This window comes from Bos indicus x Bos taurus, chromosome 16 (assembly GCF_003369695.1).
Source record: "Bos indicus x Bos taurus breed Angus x Brahman F1 hybrid chromosome 16, Bos_hybrid_MaternalHap_v2.0, whole genome shotgun sequence".
NCBI classification, from domain to species: Eukaryota; Metazoa; Chordata; class Mammalia; order Artiodactyla; family Bovidae; genus Bos; species Bos indicus x Bos taurus.
The window spans coordinates 1,262,803-1,276,744 of record NC_040091.1 but is presented as its reverse complement, the minus strand read 5'-3'; the positions used below and the strand labels follow the sequence as shown (position 1 = coordinate 1,276,744).

Genomic DNA, 13,942 nt, shown 5'->3' with positions numbered 1-13,942 from the left:
ATCCTAAAGATAGATTTCTTCTTGAATCACCTTCTACTGCTTAAAAATCACCAACAGTTCAAAATGTATGGGAAGCTTACAATCATTACCTACTTGAATGTGAGAATGTACTTTGCTATCTGAGGGCTTCTAAATGTCCCTGAGCATTAGAATCAACAAGTGTACCTATTAAGAAAAACCTAAAGATTTCTGTTTGGGCTCCAAAATCACTGTGGATGGTGACTGTAGCCATGAAATTAAAAGATGCATGCTCCTTGAAAGAAAAGCTATGACCAACCTAGACAGCATATTAAAATGCAGAGACATTACTTGGCCAACAAAGATCCGTCTAGTCAGGGCTATGGTTTTTCCAGTGGTCATGTATGGATGTGAGACTGGACAATAAAGAAGGCTGAGTTCCGAAGAATTAATGCTTTCAAATTGCAGTGTTAGAGAAGACTCTTCATTGGAAGGGCTGATGCTGAAGGTGAAGCTTCAATACTTTGGCCACCTGATGCGAGGAGCTGACTCATTGGAAAAGACCTTGATGCTGGGAAAGACTGAGGGCAGGAGGAGAAGGGGACGACAGAGATGAGATGGCTGGATGGCATCACTGACTCGATGGACAAGAGTTTGAGCAAACTCCAGGAGGTGGTGATGGACAGGGAAGCCTGGTGTGCTGCAGTCCGTAGGGTCGCAAAGAGTCGGACATAACTTAGCAAATGAACAACAACATACGTTCTGGGATCTGGCCCAGATGCTATTGAATCAAGATCGCTGACTGTCGAACCTTGAAATACGTGATTTTAAATGAACTTTCTAAGTGACTCTGATGCTCCTGGCCTCATAAGCAGAGTGATGAACAGCGCTAACTACAGAATAAACACTTTCCATATGGAATGTGAATTTTCTCTAGTGTGCCTAGGCAGACAATATTAGCATATTCATGGGTAAGTTTCAGTTTGTCTTATTTTCCTGGGTAATGAAACCTCGTGATTTCCCTGTCTTCATACTTCATGAATCCCTCATTATATATGTTATTATTGGCCAGGCAGGCAGGTGAGATGGAGTTAGAGAAAAGAGCACAAAGCGGGCTGTGAAGGTCCAGGAAGCAGAAGGGTATCAGAGCCTGTATGGGCTTCCCACTGGCGCAGGCAGCTTGCAGTCAGAGAGAGATGCTACGCTGAGCTGCTTACCATGGCAAAACCAACGTCTGCTTTCTTCAGAGCCGGGCCGTCGTTGGTGCCGTCGCCGGTGACGGCCACCACCTGCCGCTGGTCGCCGACAGTGCTGTCGATGATGCCTGGGGAGACAGGCGCACCCCAGTGAGGTCGGGGGCCGCTTTCCCACAAAAGACGCTTTTTCGGCCTTCCTCTCTAATCCCTGTCACTACCTCCCTTTTTACGCTCTTTCCGTCTTTTTCCCTATGCTGGAGGTTTTACAGCGTCACCGAATGGCGGTAAATTGTTTCACAGGTAGCAATCTAAGCTAAGAAAGTCTGACCTCGTCAGATATCCTGTCTGGTACATCAAGACACCTATAATGCAGTCGGAAAAGCACCGCATGATTTGAAGGCAGAGACCCAGAGGTTGAACGATAACACTTCCATTTACCAGTTGGGCAGTCTGGATAAGTTATGTGTCGTCTCAGCCTCAAACTTTCTTTTTTGCAGAATGGGAAGAGCTTAACCTGTATTGCCTAATTCCCAGTACTATCGACAAACAAGATACGATAATGTTTAAAAACAACTTCATCATATAGCTTATACTCACCAGGTGCTCAGACGTTTGCTAACCTGCATGTTCTTCCCATGAGCTGGGAAGCTCTCCTAGGCCTCCCTATTCAGGATGAGAGTTGCTTTGGCTTCGGTTCTTTATCTGTGCTCGCCCTGGTCTGCCTTCCCCTATCCCAGGCACCTGCTCAGGAGCCGACCTCACCTTTCACCAGCGTGTGCTTGTCAGTGGGGGAAGACCGCGCCAGCACTCGGAGCTTAGGCCAGATCTTGTCCAGCTTTTCCTGCTCTACCTGCAGCAGCAGACACACCTGGGTCAGTCAAGCTCAGAGCAGCCGCCAGGGAAGTCTGCACACGCGCCAAGCTCCTGGCAGCTGGTGTCCCAGGGCCCCCCGGGAGCGTGACCCTGGCCTCCGGCAGAGGCAAAGCAGCCAGCTCAGCTCTGAGGGCGGGTTCAAGGACGCTGACCGTTCAGGCCCTGCTTGTCTCCTTTTCCTCCCAATTCCATCCCTGGGAGCCAACCCCCTAGTTCTGAGACCCGTGACGGAAGGTGAGACCCTTCACTATTGGCTGAAGTAGTGCCTCTGAGGTCTTAGCTTCAGTCTCTACTTAGACCAGGAGCTGTGGCCTTCCCACACCCAGATCGTACCCTGTCACCAGCCCGAGGCCCTGCCAGTCACAGGGCAGTGGTACAGGAGGGGTGGGGTAGAGGAAAATCAGGGAAAATCATCCCACGACTGGAGGAAATGCGGAGATGTAAAAAGTGAGTCTCAAAAATAGCCTGTGAATGAATACAGTGAGAAGAAAAAATTCCCAATTTTACTGTCTGAGCAGCTTTGGTAAAAGGCACGTCTCACTATGAATAGATTTTAATTTAAAAACCATCTACTTTCTCCCACCTGTCCCAGATGCCTTACACATGCATCAGCCTTCCCCTAATGAAGGAGGCTCTGATTCCCACCACCTAAAGCTCACCTCGCCCTTCTCGTTTCGGATGAGGCGATTGAATTCTTTGCCTTCTAAGCACAGAAAGTCATCCCCGGGAGTCACGATGCCACACTTGGTGGCGATGGCACGGGCTGTGTTGATGTTGTCCCCTGTCACCATCCTGACAGTGATGCCAGCTCGCTTGCATTTGGCAATAGCTTCTGGAACCTGCGGAGAGTGAGGCAAGCAGAAAGGAGAGGTGGTGGCGGCGAGGCCCGGCCATTGGCTTCTGCTCAGCTGTCCCTCACTGTGGACAGGAGAGAGGCACCCTGGAAGTAGAACCCCGGGGCGCAGGCCGAGTCTGGTCAGCTTTATATTGCTTGGTGCCCCCTTACTTCTGGCCTACCCATGAAACTCACATTTGAATTTGCCTTATTGCACCATGAGTTGAGGGCTTCCCAGGTGGCGCCAGTCGTAAAGAACCTGCCTGCCAATGCAGGAGACATAGGTTTGATCCCTAGGTCGGGAAGATCCCCTGGAGGAGGGCATGGCAACTCACTCCAGTGTTCTTGCCTGGAGAATCCCATGGACAGAGGAGCCTGGCGGGCTACAGTCCATGGGGTCGCAGAGTCAGACACAACTGAGTGACTTGGCACGATTGCACGGGCCACGAGTACTGCCTCAGGAGCCAGGTGTAAAAGCTTATTCTCTCACTTACAATCTAGATTTCTTAGCAGGCACGCTAGACCTTTTGAGATTTTACCACTGCCTTCCTTTCCAGCAGAAGTTTTAACTACCTTCCACCCCTGGCACGTACTCCAACCACATCAGTTCTTCCAAGTTTCCCAACTGCATGACACCCTGTCACGCCTCCAAAAGTTGCGAGTAGTGTGGAGCTACTCTACCGGCGCCTGACAAGATGTGTGGATCAAAGGGATGTGACTAGAGCCAAAGTTGGTGTCTCAATTAATCCCACCTCCTCACTGTTCTTGAGTGCCAAACTGTTCTTATTAGCCCAGTGAAACCTGTGCTTCTCAGCCCATAGAGGGCATGAACCACAGGAAGTGGGATTGCCACTTTGTATAACTTCAGTGAGCTCCAGCAGTTCTGTGAAGCAGGAAGCACAGAAACACCTATCCCAGCAAATGAGAAGCAGTTAGGTGACTTGCCGAAGTTTCCCAAGTCACAGCTAGAAACGGAGCTGGTACCGCGGTTCCTGTGACTCCTGCGTGGCTGCTCATTAGGTCACGTGCAGGGGCCGCGGTCGTTGGAAGACTCCCCTTCATGCTTCCCAGCCCTGTTCCCAAGTCAGAGCCTCACCTCCGGGCGCACGGGGTCCTCGATGCCCACCACTGCAATACAGGTCAACTCAGTGAGGATCTCGCTCTCGTTGTCCCACGGGGGCTCTCCATCGTTGAAATCCCGGTAAGCGATGCAGAGAGTCCGCAGACCCTCACAGGCCATGGGCTCGATGACGGTGCGGACCATCTCATCTCGGTCCTTATTCTTGAATGGCACGGCCTCCCCCTTTTTGTCCAGGATTCGATTACACCTGGGGAGGTGCACAGTCAGAACACAGCACCCCACCTCCCGCCCAGTGTGCTTCGACACATTGCAGACACCCTGACCACTCTGCCTGACTCCTAAAGACACTACTGGGTGGCCGTAATCTCCACTCATCGCCCAAAGCTGAGCCCCTGTATCCAGGGTGGGGTGGCTGACAGGTGGGCAGAGCGTGTCGCTCTCCCCTGTCATCTGCTCCTACTCATCTGGGAACGCAACACCAAGAGCTGTTCGTGGGTCGCCTACTCTTCTGAGCTTCTCAGTGGTAGAGAGACCTTCTCAATCCCCAGTCTCTAGAGGGCTCAGGGCAGAGGGTGTGGGCAATGACAGAGTCTCACCCATGGTGGCGCTAACCCATGCTGGGGCACTGGTTTTTAGCTACTGGCCCTGTATCCACATAGGTCAACTTTTAATGCCCTATGGATCGTCTAGCCACTTTGATTATGCAACTTCCTGTGATCAGAACTGAGAATGAAAAGGAAAAGGAACACAGAACTAACATTGCTCGTGCTTACTATGTGCAAGGCGTTTTTCATACATTCAATCATTTAATCAGAGTAACCCTGTGAGATAAGTGGGTATTCTCTCTTCAGAATAGGAAATGGAAGCATGGATTGCCTAGGTCTGAATCCTGCCTGGACCACTATCCGTTGTATCCCCTCTAGCAAGTTACTGAACTTCACTACACCTCTGTTTCCTCATCTGTAAAACAGGGATAATGGCAGCATCTGCCTCCCTGAGTTGTAAAGTGTAAGTATAGTATCCAAAGTAAATAACCGCATGGCTTGGCCAGAACCAAGCTCAGATCTTGTCATGATGTTACCACCCGGAAGGAGGGTCCGCTATTATCCGGGTGGCTCAGCATGGGGCCGACGCCCAGACCTCCCCGAGGAGAGGACCCTGGAGGAAGAAGCTGGGGGGGCTCACTTGCGCAGGATGATCTCAGAGGCGCCCTTGCTGTACATGCGGTAGCCGCCGCCCGGCTTCTCGATGACCGTGCTCATGGACTTGCGCACCGAGTTGAAGGTGTACACTTTGTAGAGCTTCTCCTCGGGCACCTCGCTGCGCACGGCGTGGTAATCCTGCTTCAGGTCCGAGACGAAGCCCAGCAGGGCGCACTCGGTCTTGTTGCCCACCTGCCGGGGCAGGCCGCCCTCCTTCTCCGGAGGCTGGAAAGAAAGGCACTGGTGGGCCGGCGGGGCGAGGGGCCAGCCGGGCAAGGGCTCCCTCAGGAGGCTTTCGCGCGTGTGCCGGGGGCCCACGGGGGCATGGGCCGTGGCTGTGGTGACCTGGCCCCGGAGCCACCCGGGGCCTGGGGTGTTTTTAGCCGCCGTGGGGCTGGTGCTGGTGCCTCTAACACTGTCTCTTAGCTTCCAGAAACTAAGTGATTTACTCGTGATAAGCTCAATTCTGCTACCAGCATAAGACCTCTTTTTAGAGATACTGCCTTTCCATGGTGATTTCACAGCCCCAGATTCCTACCTGCCTCACTCCCCCACCCCATCTCCCAGTCTCCTTCCACGGATTATTCCCTAGTCTCACCCCAAACGCGTTCACTGGGGAGTGGCAAATGGGAACTGGGATGGCAGTTCAGGCAGAATAAACGAGAAAAATCAATGGTTCCTTCCAACTACCCATTTTAAGTGTCCTGGCAAAAGAAGAGCTTACCAGAATCTTAGAGGTGTAGGCACTGTTGATGGAAATGCCATTGACAATAAGGTCCAGGACCTTGGGCACAAGGTCATCAGGGCTTGGGATCTGATGGTAACGAGTGTCTCCAATGTAAGCCTGCACCACAGACATGCGGTTCATGGTCAGCGTGCCCGTCTTGTCCGAGCAGATGGCTGTGGCGTTGCCCATGGTCTCACACGCGTCCAAGTGCCGCACCAGGTTGTTGTCCTTCATCATTTTCTACAAAGGAGAACAGAGGAGACTGCAGAGCGGCCGGCTGAGCTCTCCAAAACACAGGGCAGAGGCCATTTCCCAGCCAGCAACTCTCCACATTTCATTTTCCGCTCCCATACAAAAATGCAAGATACCATTTTTGTAAACCCTCTTAAGATGCTACTGGGTTAGGTAGACATTGATGCCAGCGGCTTGTGCCCCTGGAAGGCATCACCCAGAGTTTACGAAGACAGAGTGTCCGTCCTTTCAGCAGAGCTGCTTGGCGCCCTTCCCTCTGGTCTGTGTTCTCAAAGAGCAGAGCCTCACCCCAGCCTCACCTTCACAGAGTAAGCCAGTGAGATGGTGACGGCCAGGGGCAGCCCCTCGGGCACAGCCACCACCAGCACCGTGACGCCGATGATGAAGAACTTGACAAAGTACTGGACGTAGATGGGGGTACACTCGGCCAGCCATGGTCTGCGCTGGATCACAAAGTTGTCGATCACGAAGTACAGAATCAGGATGAGAACTGTGATTGCAGACATGATCAGACCTGTCCAGGAAAGAAATCACGTGAACCCAGGCTTGAGGGCATTCCTAGGGCCCTAACTGAGACAGATCTCTATCTGGTCATACCCCAAGGCCCTAGCTGGTCTCTGGTACTTGTACATTACGGTGTGGGCGAAAGACATGGTTTTGCATTCTAAAGACATGGGTATCAGTTTCGGTGCTTACCAACTTGACTCGTGGCTTTGGACTGGTCTTGACCCCTCTCTGAGCCTATTTCCTCATTTATAAATAAGGGGGTTGGTACAGTTTTCCAAAAACAGCATTTTAAGATTCTATCTCAGAGCTACTATCTTCCCAGAAATCATAATGTAGTGACTACTGTTACCTCTTTCCTTAGCAGTTTATTGACTTTTTCTCTAGTAGACTGAGAATGTCAGGCAATTCACGTGTTCACAGTGGTGCCCTATGGTGTTAGCACAACACCTACATAACTAACCCTTAGAAGTGTGCCTCCCAGCCTTCCTCCTGACGTGGCACAGACAGAAGATGACAACAATGGCAACTGTCCGGGCAGTGCTTACTATGAGCCAGGCAAGCACTTCCAGGTAGGAACTCATTAATCCTCACAACAACCCTGTGAGATACGTTACTATTATCATCCTCTTTTATGAGGAGATGAAGGCACGGGGAGGTGTTAGTATGGCACACCAGAGGAGGACCAACCATCCTGGGTTGCCTGAGAGACTGAGCAGTTTCCTGGGCTGTGGGACTTTCAGAACTGAAATTGAGAAGGTCTCAAGCCAACTGCCACAGTTGCTCATCCTACACATCCTATAATGGAAGAATAAGCTCTGGGTCAGAAAACAACTGGCCTGGGGCTCCAACTGCCGTTACGTATTGCCTGGCTACTCTGAGAGCTGGGGCATCAATACTTGGGCACCTGGGTCTACCTGTGGCACAATATCCGGGAAGAGTTCTGATTTCTGATTCGTATCTTTGCTTTTCCCGAGAGCCCAATGATTCAGGGAAATCAGAGCAAGGCTAGAGGTGATTATATCAGTGAAGGCATGTTCAGGGTCAGGATAAGCATGGCACCAAGCGAGGGTGCAAACTTCAGGAAGGCCTTCACTCTCAGGGTAGTGCGTTCCCTTGCTTCCTTCTGGTCCTTGGCCTCGCTTGATGTGGGAAGTTCACAGACACCACTGACAGCCCTCAGTGGCCTGTTCTCCCTAAAGAATAAGGTGGGGATTAGGAGCACAGCAGGAGGTCTGAGGCAGGAAGTGTTTAATGCTTCAAACCTGTGTGCCAGGCTCAATGATTTGATTTCATACTTCTTTTTCTTGTTCATCTATTGTCTCTTTGCAAGGGGTTTCATGGTGGTCAAAATTAGCTGGGTACTGGAGCTGAATGGCCAGGCCAGGCTGACGCTCTGTAAACTCTGTGGTGTTCAAAATGTTCTCTGTTGGCACTGTCCAATAGGGAGCCACTGGCCACATGTGGTGACCGACTACTTGAAACAGGCTGATGTGACCGAGGAGCTGAATGCTCAAGTGGATCGCCGCAGGTCCCTGCTTCTCACTATGTGCTCAGCAGAGCAGCAGCGCGGGCCCCACCCGGGGGCTTGTTAGGAACGCAGGTCCCACCCAGACTGCTTGAGTCAGAATCTGCACCGTAACAAGGTCCCAGGTGAACGGTACACGGAGAGATGCATTGGGCTAGACTCTGTGGTGAACACAGAGGTGGAGTCAGGAAGTAAACAGGGGGAGGAGACTGTTTGGAGAGATACCCGCTGAGGGAGCAATCTTCCTTTCGCTGCCTCTTTCAGCTCTGTCCCTCCCCGCCCCCTCCCCACCACCCTCTCCAGAGTCAGGCATGGAGAAGCTGTTTCCTCTCACGACGCACAGGAGTACCTTTAGTGACCTCTGCTCTGCAAAGCACCTCTTTAATCATTGTCTTCCTTTGCCTTCCAGTCCTCATTTTGAACTGATTGCCCTGTGCCTGGCCATTCCTATGCTAGAGACTTGCTCCCAGCCAACAGCAGCCTTCTCTACCCTTCAGGAATTTCCAAGCCAATACTTGAGCAGGTGAGCAGTTATTAAAGTCTTCCTTCTTGCTAATGTTAACCTCCCATTTGTTTGGGGCCTTTATCTCTAAATAGGAAGACATGTCTCTCTGCTAAAGCCAAGGGTCCAACAGTCACAGGGAGGGACATGGATTCTTGAACTGCACCAGCCACTTGGAATTTTCGGCTCCTTCCTGCCAGGCCTGGTTGGTACAGAAAGGAGGCAGTCAAAGTGGCGAGGACCCAGAGGAAGACTGACGGACACACTGAGAAGTCCCCGCCTACTCACCAGCTTTCCCAATCTGGACAGCCAGGCGGGTCAGCTTGCCCTGCAGCACGGACTTCTCCTTTTTGGGCAGCTTGGCGGCCTTCTTCTCCTTTTCCTCACTGTCGATCCCCTCCTGGCTGTTGAGTGGCTGGATTTCCAAGGCCACTCCATCTTGGGTCTTTGCTAGGGTGCACACACGAAGAGGACAGGTCAGCAGGCAAGGCAGCAGCCCGAGTAGTAGGCAAGGGGAAGCTAACACACCGTTCTGTCTGCTTCTGGAACACAGCTTGGACCTCTGGCATCAGATCTGACCTCGGGGAGCTTGGCCTTCTCTTAGGGCCTTGGGAACGGTATCTTAACAACTGCAGGTGAAATGGATGGCTCTCCTCTCCAGTGGCAGCTTCCTGGCACTGTCTCAGAGCCCCGAGCCAGGTTTGTTCCAGCAAGAGGATTTGTCCTGCCAGTCAGTGCTATTACCAACAGCCATCCTTCCTAGAATTCAGTGCTTAAATCAGTGAATCTTTACTGCAGAAAGGGGCTGAAGGGGAAGGTTGATAAATGTTCCTACAGCATAAGGGTCTTGTTGTTTAGTTGCTAAGTCGTGTCCAACTCTTTTGTGACCCCATGGACTGTAGCCCACCAGGATCCTCTGTCCATGGGATTTCCCAGGCAACAATGCTGGAGTGGGTTGCCATTTCCCTTTCCAGGAGATCTTCCCGACCCAGGGATCAAACCCACATCTCCCGCATTGGCAGGCAGTTTCTTTACCACTGAGCCACATGGGAAACACATTAGGGTCTTAGTTGGCTCTTTAAAAGGTTCCCCTCTCTCTCTACGTAGATATAGACTTTCATAGAAGAAACACAGACCCCAGACACAGGGTATTTTCCAGTTCTCGCTTATGTTAGTTGAGCAATAGGGGAAGGAAATCTCCTTTCTCCCCTGTCTGATGAAGGTAGGGAGGTACAAAGTACCTTTCCCTAAGGGAAGAAGTTGGTATGAGGGACTCTCTGGAACAAGAGAAGGCAGGGATAAAGACAGACATAGAAATCCATTTTGCTTTCAAAAGAAGAGTTAAAGAGATCTGAAATTTAAGAATTACTTTTGTTGAGCCCTAGTTTTCCAATGTGATGTCTTTATGAAAGGAAAAAGGCTCCAGGAGCTGTCTCAAGAGAGCAGTTCCTGCTGGCCCCCAGCACCCCTCCAGCTTCACCCTGAAGAGCTCTGCTCCTTTGCTTAGGTGCCCTTCCTGAGAGATTGTCTCTGCTGTCAGACTCACAAATAAGACAGAAACAGGATGTAAACACAGCCACCAAAAAAGAAACACACATCAAATTAGGAAGAAGAAAACAGACTGTGGAGAGAACAAAGAAGTGGGGAAAGAGGTTACAGAGAAAGGGCTCTCTGCACCCCAGAGAAGACTAGCTGAGAAGGGATCTAGATGGGAAGACAGCACCAAAAGAGGAAGAAGAGGGTGCAGGGACTGCCCATCCTAACCCCTTCCCCCATAAGGACCCTGCAGACTTCCAACCCAGAGACTAACGATCCTTGCTCTTTAACTCTGGCCAAGGGCAATGAAGCAAGGTCAGCACCCTGGGAAGAGCAGATCACCACACAGGCTTCCCGAGAGAAATCTTGACAGAAGGCCCCTTGAGCTAACAGCAGAGGGTGCTGCGTCCCACCTTAGATTGGGTTTGGCAGCTTGGGACCACCCCCAGATCTCTGCACCGTCCTCAGGATGAGGCATCTGGGCCACAGGAGCAGATAACAGATTTATGGAGAGGAAGAGAGGGAAGGCAGATGGCCTGGAAAGGTCTGGTTTGAGTGTGGGCAGGTAGAGATGGTAAATGAGTGAGTGGAAAGGTTACCTTTGTTGCGATTTTCAGGGACTCCTTGTTTTTTACCTGTTTGAACAAGAAAGAAAAAAATGGGGTGGGGACCCAAAATGACTATTCAGAGATCAGATATCCAATTTGCCGGTCCTGTTCAGAGCCTAAAAGGGCGACATCAAAGGGTCTGAGTTGTAGTGAAGGGGATGTAAAGGAAGCTCACACCTCTATTTATCCCCATTTTTATTAGAGGCGCTCACAAATCCCTGGGGTATGGACCAGGCCACTCATGCAGGGGAGTGCACACCCCCTTCTGAGCTGCTTTCTCCTGGAGCACAGTTGCTGTTAGGAGGTGCTTCTGGCTTGAGTCAAACCACTTGGAGAAATGGGGTGGGGGTTAGGGAGTGAGAGGTCTGAACTGTTTCCACCTGGTGGCAAAGGCCGCGCAAGGTGCCTCCATGTCAGCTCACCAGCACCAGGCAAGCCTCCTTACTCACTCTGAAGGCAGCTGCAGAAACAGGCTGGTTCCTAACTGAATGAGCTTTGTTGCCTTCTCATTAACTGCCCCTCCCCAAACAGCCCAAGATGCACCTCCAGCCAAATAGTACAAATCCTTCTCTCCTCCAAGAGAAGGAACGCTTAGGGAAAGGTGCAGACTTGGTTTGTTATCTTTCTGCCTTCTGTTTTCCTTCTTTCAGGAACAGTTCAGTTCAGTCGCTCAGTCATGTCTAACTCTTTGCAACCCCATGAACCGCAGCATGCCAGGCCTCCCTGTCTATCACCAACTCCCAGAGTCCATCCTAACCCATGTCCATTGAGTCGGTGATACCATGCAACCATCTGTCGTCCCCTTCTCCTCCCGCCCTCAATCTTTCCCAGCATCAGGGTCTTTACAAATGAGTCAGCTCTTTGCATCAGGTGGCCAAAATATTGGAGTTTCAGCTTCAACATCATAGGATGGACTGGTTGGATCTCCTTGCAGTCCAAGGAACTCCCAAGAGTCTTCTCCAAAACAACAGTTCAAAAGCATCAATTCTTCGGTGCTCAGCTTTCTTTATAGTCCAACTCTCACATCCATACACGACCACTGGAAAAATCATAGCCTTGACTAGACGGACCTTTGTTGGCAAAGTGATGTCTCTGCTTTTTAATATGCTGTCTAGGTTGGTCATAACTCCTTCTAAGGAGTAAGCGTCTTTTAATTTCATGGCTGCAGTCACCATCTGCAGTGATTTTGGAGCCCAGAAAAATAAAGTCAGCCACTGTTTCCACTGTTTCCCCATCTATTTCCCATGAAGTGATGGGACCAGATGCCATGATCTTCGTTTTCTGAATGTTGAGCTTTAAGCCAACTTTTTCACTCTCCTCTTTCACTTTCATCAAGAGGCCCTTTAGTTCTTCTTCACTTTCTGCCATAAGGGTGGTGTCATCTGCATATCTGAGGTTATTGATATTTCTCCCAGCAATCTTGATTCTAGCTTGTGCTTCCTCCAGCCCAGCATTTCTCATGATGTACTCTGCATATAAGTTAAATAAGCAGGGTGACAATATACAGCCTTGATGTACTCCTTTTCCTATTCAGAACCAGTCTGTTGTTCCATGTCCAGTTCTAACTGTTGCTTCCTGACCTGCATACAAATTTCTCAAGAGGCAGGTCAGGTGGTCTGGTATTCCCATCTCTTTCAGAATTTTGCACAGTTTATTGTGATCCACACAGTCAAAGGCTTTGGCATAGTCAAAGTCAATAAAGCAGAAATAGATGTTTTTCTGGAACTCTCTTACTTTTTCCATGATCCAGCGGATGCTGGCAATTTGATTTCTGGTTCCTCTGCCTTTTCTAAAACCAGCTTGAACATTTGGCAGTTCACAGTTCACGTATTGCTGACACCTAGCCTGGAGAATTTTGAACATTACTTTACTAGCGTGTGAGATGAGTGCAATTGTGTGGTAGTTTGAGCATTCTCTGGCATTGCCTTTCTTTGGGATTGGAATGAAAACTGACCTTTTCCAGTCCTGTGGCCACTGCTGAGTTTTCCAAATTCGCTGGCATATTAAGTGCAGCACTTTCACAGCATCATCTTTTAGGGTTTGAAATAGTGCAACTGGAATTCCATCACCTCCACTAGCTTTGTTCGTAGTGATGCTTCTTAAGGCCCACTTGACTTCACATCCCAGGATGTCTGGCTCAAGGTGAGTGATCACACCATCGTGAAGATCTTTTTTGTACAGTTCTTCTGTGTATTCTTGCCATCTCTTCCTAATATCTTCTGCTTCTGTTAGGTCCATACCATTTCTGTCCTTTATTGTACTCATCTTTGCATTTGGTATCTCTAATTTTCTTGAAGAGCTCTCTAGTCTTTCCCATTCTATTGTTTTCCTCTATTTCTTTGCATTGATCGCTGAGGAAGGCTTTCTTATCTCTCCTTGCTATTCTTTGGAACACTGCATTCAAATGGGCATATCTTTCCTTTTCTCCTTTGCTTTTCCCTTCTCTCTTTTCTCGCTTTCAGGAACAAGTGAATGGCAAAGACGCCTTGATGGTTTGTATAACCCCCCGTGTCTGAAGAAGAAAGTGGTGAAGGCTGGAGCCAGAGCACACTGCTCGCCCGTTTGCACGGGCCTTCCACCTCATTCTCTTACAGTCGACCAGTAAATGCAGGAACCAGTGCAACCTGACCGCAGAGCAGAGCCGGATCCGGTTCTCATTAGAGCACCGTGGGGAGTCAGGGATGAAACCGTTAGCTAAACAAGGGGTTTGGAGATCTGTCCTCATCATCCTGCAGAGTCTGCCAACCAGGTGTTCCACTCCAGACCCGCTCCCTCTCCTAGTCTGTCCGTGGGGCTGGGAGGGGAGAGGCTCTTCTGAAAGCCCCTTACCTTTCTTCTTCTTCTCTTCCTCTTCCCCCTCACTGGCTCCCAAGAGGGTAAAAATGATTCCAGTCTGAGAGTTGATACCCACAGCCGTCACTACCATTCGTCCAGAACCTTCCATTACATGGGTCCCTATATGAGAAAGAAGATGGGAGAAGAGTTTTTTCATTTTTTTTTTTTAATACCTGGCCATTCTTTGGTGTGAAACATAAACTTGGAAAAAAGCAATCCCTCTACCTTCCTCTCCCATGCATGGTGTTATACTTGGCAGAGAGTAGGAAAAGATCAAGAGCAAGCAATGTGGGGGTAAGGAGAAC

General features: G+C 50.2%; 1 protein-coding gene across 7 annotated transcripts in view; it reads right to left on the bottom strand.

Moving 5' to 3' along the window:
* ATP2B4 (ATPase plasma membrane Ca2+ transporting 4) overlaps positions 1-13,942 on the bottom strand; it is a 100,401-nt gene that overhangs the window by 22,656 nt on the left and 63,803 nt on the right. For 4 of the 7 annotated variants that reach the window (XM_027564180.1, XM_027564183.1, XM_027564176.1 and 1 more), the window contains exons 6-15: positions 13,632-13,757; positions 10,794-10,829; positions 8,947-9,108; positions 6,424-6,638; positions 5,870-6,112; positions 5,129-5,370; positions 3,959-4,190; positions 2,687-2,866; positions 1,917-2,004; positions 1,176-1,282 (exon numbers count right to left, since the gene is read on the bottom strand). In XM_027564180.1, the coding sequence (XP_027419981.1) occupies positions 1,176-1,282; positions 1,917-2,004; positions 2,687-2,866; positions 3,959-4,190; positions 5,129-5,370; positions 5,870-6,112; positions 6,424-6,638; positions 8,947-9,108; positions 10,794-10,829; positions 13,632-13,757 (1,631 nt within the window). The remainder of the gene's footprint in view (positions 1-1,175; positions 1,283-1,916; positions 2,005-2,686; positions 2,867-3,958; positions 4,191-5,128; positions 5,371-5,869; positions 6,113-6,423; positions 6,639-8,946; positions 9,109-10,793; positions 10,830-13,631; positions 13,758-13,942) is intronic. The other 3 variants (XM_027564181.1, XM_027564178.1, XM_027564182.1) reach the window with 1 other exon arrangement.